This window comes from Neophocaena asiaeorientalis, unplaced genomic scaffold, assembly GCF_003031525.2.
Source record: "Neophocaena asiaeorientalis asiaeorientalis breed wild unplaced genomic scaffold, Neophocaena_asiaeorientalis_V1.1 scaffold398, whole genome shotgun sequence".
Lineage (NCBI taxonomy): Eukaryota > Metazoa > Chordata > Mammalia > Artiodactyla > Phocoenidae > Neophocaena > Neophocaena asiaeorientalis.
In genome coordinates, this window is record NW_020173416.1 from 808858 (window position 1) to 817785 (window position 8928).

At 40.3% G+C, this 8928-nt stretch overlaps 1 protein-coding gene across 2 annotated transcripts in view; it reads right to left on the reverse strand.

Annotated features, from left to right (window-relative positions):
* Positions 1-8094, reverse strand: part of NBAS (NBAS subunit of NRZ tethering complex) — a 332635-nt gene extending 324541 nt beyond the window's left edge. For both annotated transcript variants that reach the window (XM_024747243.1, XM_024747242.1), the window contains exons 1-5: positions 7971-8094; positions 6575-6629; positions 4857-4893; positions 2054-2131; positions 1653-1700 (exon numbers count right to left, since the gene is read on the reverse strand). In XM_024747243.1, coding sequence (XP_024603011.1) covers positions 1653-1700; positions 2054-2131; positions 4857-4893; positions 6575-6629; positions 7971-8087 — 335 coding nt within the window. In that variant the 5' untranslated portion in view covers positions 8088-8094. The remainder of the gene's footprint in view (positions 1-1652; positions 1701-2053; positions 2132-4856; positions 4894-6574; positions 6630-7970) is intronic.
* Between the last annotated feature and the right edge of the window lie 834 nt (positions 8095-8928).

The following is an 8928-nucleotide window of genomic DNA, read 5'->3' on the forward strand; positions in this document are numbered from 1 at the left end:
ACCTAACCAATGAGGGGAAGGGGGATCCACGGGGAACGAGTTCCTGTAAGGCTTCCTGAGAGAGCTGACTCTTCACCATACCAGAGTCTTTGAATATAATAAGTTACAAAGCTTTTTTGCAAATTACAGACCAGATGAGTAAGACCTTGACGAGCGTCACTTCTGTTGCCCAGAAATCTTCCCTCACCACTTAATCTCAAATGCATGAGTGAATTCCTAAAGAGCTGGATATATGTGTAAGTTTTATAAATATAATTTTACACACTAGCAATCCAGTAGCAAATGCTCTTATAAAAGCAAACAATTATTTTTGCTTTCCCTCACAGTCTTTATTAACAAGTTCCAGAAACACTTTGTCAAACTCTCCTTCACAAGCCTAAATATCAATCCCATCCCCACACGCATATTCCAACCTTAACACCTAAAATCATTCCATTAATGTTCTCATTTCATGGGAAGAAGATGGAAATTTTGATTACTATCTGCTGTTCATAAAGAAGTCACAGATGAGCACGTTTCTCCAAAAAAACAAACATGTGACATCATTGCAGCAAATGGAGTAGGAAATGCTAGCCCATTTCTATGAACAGTATCAGTTCAAACACTGTGCCACCTGACACTCACTTGTTGCTCTTAGAGAAAAGGGCCCTGCCTATTAAAGCCATGCCAGATGAAGAAATGAAGTTCTGAAAGGCTGTCATTATTGCCAATCATTTCTATCCTGACAGTCTTAAGGATTACGGAGCCTCCCAATCTGAAGTCGGTGCCCCAATGGGGGCAAACCCTCTTGTCTACTCTCCCAAAAGTTGAGGGGTCCAGTTCCATTTGGATAAATGGAAAAAGAAATTTCACAAGCAGAAAGCTAAAACCAGTGTGCTAACAACTGAATGCTCATTAATACTAGTTTTACTCAATAATAAAGTAGTAGAAAAAACTTTTGACTGGTATCTAGGCAACCTGAAATTTCTGCCTCAGTGCTTATCTTTTGAGACTCAAGAGTTAGGGCTTCCCTAAAGAAAGGAGTAGCCCCCACTTTCAGAGATGCAACACATTTGGCTTCCTGCTGATAATTTCCCAGAAAATCAACTCGTTTTCCTAAATTAGTTGCTATTGTTGCTATTCCTTTCACAACTGATATACTACTTAAAAATGAAGTACATGGAAAGCCCAGCTTAGAGACTTCTTCTAGATGTGTGTAATGCCACTGATGTCTCAAGAGGACAGAGAGTATCGCTGGTCTCCAGTAACATGAAGCCTTAGTGTTTTGCAAACCCAGATTCCATCTACAGCTTTCTGCCAACAAGTAAAGCAACCTCTATTTTTTGTATACCTTCCTGAGCATCTGCTTAGCTGTCTTAGCAGTAACTGGTCGAACAAGAGTGATTTTCAGAGTTCTGGAAGATACGCCTTTGTCTACTGAGAAAGTAAAATTTCTCAGGAGACAGCAGAGTGACCTGGGGAAGTAGAAGCCATACTCTGAGAAAGCATCCTTCATCCTTCAATTGGCACAAGTTGGTGCCTGACACCTTACAAAGTTACGTGAGTTACTAATAAAATTCCTTTAAGCATACCCCCTTTAAAAATCTTAGTTCTCATAAATTAGGTAAAACTTTTCTCAAGGGAAATTTTGAATATGAACTATAGTAAGTTACCTGATCTCCACACACTGATCTTGAACAGCAGCCAAAAGCTTCCCATTGCTTTCATGGGAGAGAAAGAGAAACAAATTCCTATGTGAGTGTTTGCAGCCGTCTTCACCACAGATGGAATCATTTTAAGAAATTAAAATCATTTTCAAATTTGTTCATATCTTTAATTATCCAACTTTTTGACTTTATAATTAGATGAGTATATAGATACAAAAAGCAAACAAAATAATTCAGTACAGTTGAATTAACACATTTAAACAATACTAATCATATGGGGCACAGGGAATTTATATACAACAAAAATCGAGACTGCAAGCCGTAAGGACCCCAAAGTTAAGATCCATGATGGAATTTACATGGTTGCCCAGGCAGAGGAACATTATGTGAATTTTATGCATCCTTACCTTGCAAGTACCGAATGCCAGTTCACCTGTTTATTAACCAAACGAACCAGTCCCTCAGGGAGCAGAAAAGGTGCAGGGCTGAAACCACAACACATCAGCTAACGTAACATCTAATCACAGAAACCACGTACAAGTAGGTAAACATTATAAATAACATATAGATCTATGGCAAGCGATAAGGATTTTTATCCATTAGAATATAAAAACTGAATACTGGCAGACCCAAAACCAAAACTTGCTAATTGGACATCTGAAACTTGACCACATACGTTTCTCTATTTCCAAAAAAACCTGGTGATGTGTTCGATGAAATAAATTTTTTATTTTTTCTAAGGAGAAGATACTGAGGGTGCCAGTAACATAGCAGAATGAGCTTATAAGAAACCCCTCCTTGGGAGGGAGGGAGATGCAAGAGATATGGGAACATATGTATAACTGATTCACTTTGTTATAAAGCAGAAACTAACACACCATTGTAAAGCAACTATACTCCAATAAAGATGTTAAAAAAAGAATTCTAAGAAATGTTTGACATCTTTGCAAAAAAGAAAAGAAAAAAAAAAAAGAAACCCCTCCTGCAATGCACACCTAAAAATTCTGGCTCAACTCTAACGAAAACATATTCTAATGTACAGCTAAACTCACAAGAAAGAAATCTCCAAGAACTACAAATGCAAAGAGAACTGAAAGTCAGGATTGGGTACAGGACAAAGAGAGAAACAGAACTCAAAATGAGAGTTAACACCAGGGAGAGGAAATGAGCTGTGGGCCACAGGAAGGACAGCAGCTGGAGGTGAGACTCCTGCAAAGGCCAGGACTTTCAAATGGCAGTGCTACCATACCAGAGAAGGGAGAACTAGACAAACGTCACCACAGGCCCAGGGAGACCTTCCAGAATCTCATCTCCGCCTGGAATTCTGGTCTGTGGGGGGACAGGAATGAAACCTATGAAAAAAATCAAAACCCCAAGCTTTTACTGAATGCAAGACTGGACTGCGATTTCACTTTACTCATGTGACACAAGATGCCCAGGCATAAGCTCACGACAGCATCATCACAAAATATATAAGGAAATGATCCACCATACGTGAATCAGGAGATAAATTAGAGGAGTAACACATGAAGAAATCAAGAAAATAGGTGGAAAAGAAGCAGAAAGAAAATAATTTGACTGGGGGGTGAGGACAGGAAAATGAAAAAAAATAATAAAAACACAAAATAGGATAAAAAATTAGTAATTTACATTCAGTATATTCATGTTCATTTTTAAAACATAAAATATTTAATGCCATCAGACAGTTACAGAAATAATAAAGATGAAACATGCAGGTGAATGATACAATCAACATGAGAATGATAACTCCCTCTGGAGGGGAAGGGTGGGGAAAGGTTGGGCGGAGTGTGGGGAGAGGACTTGAGCTGTAACATCTTGCATACAAAGAAAAACAGGGCTATCTGAAGCAAACGCGGCAGAACAGCAACAACTGCTTTAATTCAGATGTGGACAGAAATCATAACAGGTTTATTATATTATTGTCTATAATTCTCAGTCTGTTTATAGTATTTCATGATTGAAAGAAAAAAACTTGAAAAGAAAAAGCCTCTTGAAAGAAATATTGGCCCCAAAAACTTTTAGGTACAATTACCATAAACTCAAGAGCAAAAAACTCAACTACAAGCTTTTTGAAAGAAACATACCACAGGGAAGACGAGATAATCACCTCATGGTGTGCTCACTGATGGTCTGTACACTGATCAATGTGGCCAATGCAAGGAAAGGGACTTCTTGGGAGAAACATACCTCCTGATGCCTGACCTTAAGGTGTTTACACATTGGGCAAGGCTTGTATCAGAGGGAGCACTTGGAAGTCCTCCTTCTTAACAAATAACAAAAGGACTTACTGTCAAGGAGTGACCCAAACACGTATCTTCTGCCATCCCTTTCCACGGGTGCTCAGTACTAGCAAGTGTAGCCCGGTGACACCAGGAAAAACAACCTACCTCTTAGGCTCCCCTCCCCACCTCTACCCTCTCCCTCACTCAGTTCTCTATCACACCCCACACCCCCAAAAATAAGATAAAACTCAGTAAGAAATGTAATTTATGCACACACACACACACACACACACACACACACACAGTAAAAGCAGAAAAGCACTGGAGCTAACCTCAGAGAAGAGCCAAAGGTCCCTTTTATAGAACTAGAACTCTATTATCTCTGGAGCTTTTAAGATTAGATGTCCTTGAGTAAAAGGCAATCTGTGGTAAATAATTCTATAAAACAATTCCTACACATGCATCTTGGTCAGAATAATCATTTCACTGTTCCTTTTAAAGGTGAATATTAGCGCCAGGCCTAAAAACACACTTAACATTCAAAAGACTTAAGAAGTTCCCAAGAACTGAAACCTAAAGAACCTTCTCTGATGCATAGCAACTGAATGAATATTAACTACAAGAGTCGATATAACAATAAGAACAAAAAGGTTTTTAAAAAGATACACAAGCACAGATCCATCATGTGGGCATTCAAGATAAGGCTGAGAACACTGAGAGAAAGTAGAAATTGCTATGAGATATTCCTAATAATGACTAAGGGATCAAAAAGTACCCTACTTTTACTGAGAGATCTTGTCAGGGTAGGCCAAATGTTTGAAAGGTCTATCTTATAAATTGGGTTCACCTGAATGTCAGTGTCCATATCACAATCTGGGATTCAATTCTGAAAACTTAAACCATAAATACAAATAATATTGTTTGTATTTGCTGTTCATACTGTTTCTCTGAAGAATTCATGACTCACCTGTACCAGATATATTGGCTTAAAAATAATAAACGATCTGTAATAAAAAGAAACAGCAAAGCCAAATATGAATGAGCTATTCTTTAGGAATCATTTTCAATTTTAGATTTATTGATAATAAACCTGAAATATACTGTAGACTGAGTCATCACAAAACAAAACAAAACATGGAGAATACAACTCTTGACAAGAATAAATATAATCTAATATACACTATAACTTTTACATCATATATTGATTTATATTAAGTCCCAAGTTTGTGTTATTCAAAGAACTTTGAAGTATTTCCTAACAGTACAACAAGTAAAAGTGGTTTGAGATGCTAAATTTCTCCTAACAGGCTTTAATAAGACCATGGAGTAGAGGTCATAGTAATCACCCATTAAAACCTAAGTATTTGTATAAAGGTTAAGATACCATTTTACACTTTACAGCGAAGACTTAAAAAATAATAACATTGCCTAAAATGGGGAAGTCCATGGGAAACAAAATCTCTAACACACTATGGACAAGCAATGTTTTATATGATTCCATTTAAAATGTAATCATGTGTGAACCTGTGTACATGGTTATGTATGTATCAATAGCAAAAGGTCTGAAGGATAAGGGATTATCTCCAGGTGGTAAAATAAGGAATTATTTATTCTAATTTGTGGTTGTCTATATTCTCTAAACTTTATACATTTTATTACTTGTGTACATTTCCTAAATTTTCAAAATTTCACATTTGTGATAATGAAAATTGAACATGCTAGTACTTCTTGTAACAGAAGATAAAACTATTTTATCTTTATCAGAAGATAAAATTAGAGTTAATTTCAAGTACTCAACTCCTTTGAAACTGAACCTTCTCTTTATAAGTAGCTGAAATTCCCCAGTATAATAAGGATGGGCTTTGGATCCAGAAAGAAAGGTAGTCAATCCAAATGCATGACCTTGGGCAAGTTTCCTCATCTAAAAACATAAATTGCTAACACACCTACCTTGTTGGTCTGGTAAAGGATTGCATCAATAAATACACATAAAGCCCTCATAACACCAGCTTAATCGGCTAGTGCTCAATACTTTCTCAGATCTCGTGAGCTCATACATAAAGTCTGTCGGGAGTTAAACGAATGTCCTGGTTAATCAAATTTGTAATTTGAGTGACTCTAAACAGATGTATCTGAAACATCATGTAAAACACTTAAAACGGTCTGTCACTCCCTTTTCACCGTCGATGTCCGCAGATTCTCTGAGTCACTCCCTTTTCACCGTCGATGTCCGCAGATTCTCTGAGTCACTCCCTTTTCACCGTCGATGTCCGCAGATTCTCTGAGTCACTCCCTTTTCACCGTCGATGTCCGCAGATTCTCTGAGTGGGTTTGATTTTCTTCATTTCTTCCAGAACACATCCATAATGGTTAAACTCAGGCCATACTTTAAGCCGCATTAAAAATGTATGTGTGTAAACATATGCATACATATGTGTATATACACACATATGTATATTTATAGACATATCATATATGTATATATGCATTTTTTATAAAATAAAGCTTACATAACAGTTATGCTATTCATTTTTAATCAGGCTCTACATTAAAACTCAGAAGAACACATTTCAAATCCCTAAACTTCCTAAAACAGCAGTTATGAATAGAAAAAAATAAGAATGAGAAAAAAATTATCGGCTAACTGTATCATTATATGTAGAAAAATAAATGTGCTATACTTACCCCTAATTGCTTTTGTGATGATAAAGGATGCACCATGTTTCCGGTTGCCTCTAGGCTGCAAATGGAAAAACAAAAAACACACTTGAGAATTTTCTAGTAATACTTATACAATAAGTTATATTTCTTTGCTAATACTCAGAGTACTGGGTACAAGTTACCAGTATTTAAAAACTACTTATAGGGACTTCCCTGATGGTCCAGTGGGTAAGACTCCACGCTCCCAATGCAGGGGACCCAGGTTCGATCCCTGGTCGACCGCATGCATGCCGCACCTAACAGTCTGCATGCCACAACTAATACCTGGCACAGCCTAAATAAATAAATTAAAAAAAAAAAACTACTTACAGATAGAAACAAAGCAAAGAGAAGCAGGAGAAAGAGTACTTTCTCCAGTAAAGAAACTCAGAAAAGGCGTTGTAAGTAAGAATTCATATGGGCTGGGCTCCATGATCTTTAGAGAAAGTCCTTTCCGATCTTCCTGCCTGTTCTGAGCCAAAAGCAGTGACTGGCACACGTTAGGGACTCATAAAATAGCTGTTGAATAAATGTGGATTCCTGGTTCTTACTCTTCATTCTGTGCCTGGGAGGTCCTCTCTACGAAACTAATAACTCCAAGTTCCAGATTACCAACCCCTACGACCCCTTTTTAACAGAGAACCCAAAGCCGGGTCCGTAGCTCATAAATCTTCACTCCCCAAGGCATTTTGCTCACACCGCTATTACAGCGCATATTACGGTAGGCGATGAAAAACGTTTACTCCACTGTCTTCCCTCTAGACTGCAAATACCACGAAAGCTATTCACCTCTGTAAGCCCAGCGCCTGGCACAGTGTCTGGAACACGGACGCACACACACATACACTCATTAAATGCTTATATACTGAAATACACAAGAACCGTATTAATTCAGGCCCAAGTAGGAGCAAAGGTTTGATGCCGCGCTCCACGACAGCCCAGCAGATGCTGAGATGGACTGTAGTGTCCTGGAAAATCCTCCCACTTCAGATGAGGATCAGCCTTGCCCAGCCCTAGCCGGCCCGCGGGAAGGGACCACCAAGAGTCTAGATATGAGAAGGACCCTCGAATCCAACGCTGTGCCTCCCCTCCAAGTAGGAGCAGTGAAACAAAACCAGCGTGGGGAGGTACATGCCTCAGGGACCGAGGTTCCGCCCCCCGACATCCTAATTTGGAGCCCAGGAGGAATCCCAGGAAATTCCACTTGGGGGACCCAGACCCTCGCTAGCCCACGGTACCGTTGCCAGGGCGACCGCATAAGCGGCGGAGTCCTGCTCCCCCGCCCACCCAGCTCCACTCTCCTACGTGGTTACTGCAACGTGGCTCTGCCGGGTCAGCGCCCGCACCAAGCTGGCCTCAGCCCTGGAGGAGCCTGGTTCACCTGTACTTCTGTCTCCGGGGGCCACTCGGTATTGACCAATAGGTCATAGAGAATCGTCTCCTCCTCGCTCTCCGCAGTGCCTGGATTCACAGCCGCCGCTGACTCGGAGGCCGCCATGTTTGACCCGACCGGAGCAGCTGAGGGCGGGCCCAGAGCAGCTGAGGGCGGGCCCCTACGGCATCCCGCAAGGGACAAGCTTCCCTGGCCGCTCAGCTTTTGGTTCACGGGGAAGGGGGTGGAGTTAACAGGGCGTGAACAGGAAATGCTGGGTTAACCCTTGTGTGAATAGGTGGGACAATGCCTATTAATTGTCTGGGCTACTACTTAGGTCCTGGTCCCGGGTCACTCCCTGTTTATTAATTGCGTGAGGTCAGCCAAGTCTGAACCTCTCCTATCCAGTCAGCTTCTATAAAACAAAAGTGATAGATCATATCCCTGAGATCTAGCATTTATGTATTCGTTGCCTACAGATAGAAAGAGGGCAAACAGCGGTTTTTAAATAAACACCAAAAAGTTATCCAGTGCAACAGGCTGAACTAATGAAAGGTATCAGGGGAATTCCCTGGGTGGTCCAGTGGTTAGGGGTCGGCGCTTTCACTGCCGTGGGCCTGCGGTTCAATCCCTGGTTGGGGAACTAAGATCCCCGCAAGCTGCACGGCAGAGCCAAAAAAAATTTTTTAATTTAAATTAAAAAAAAAAAAAGGTATCAGAAGAATGATGCTATAGGAGTTCAGAAAAGGCAACGAAGGCCGGAGGGTCTAGAGGGGCTTCCTGGAGGAAGTGGAGCGTATCCTGGGTCTTTAACAACAGATAGAATTAGAATCAAGTGGAGAGGGTTTGGTGAGAGCCTTTCAAGTAGGGGGAAATGGGGTGAGTGAGAGCCTTTCAAGTTGGGGGAAATGGGGTGAGCAAAGACAGAGGCAGAAATATCTAGTTGAAAGTGCAGGCAGCAGACTGG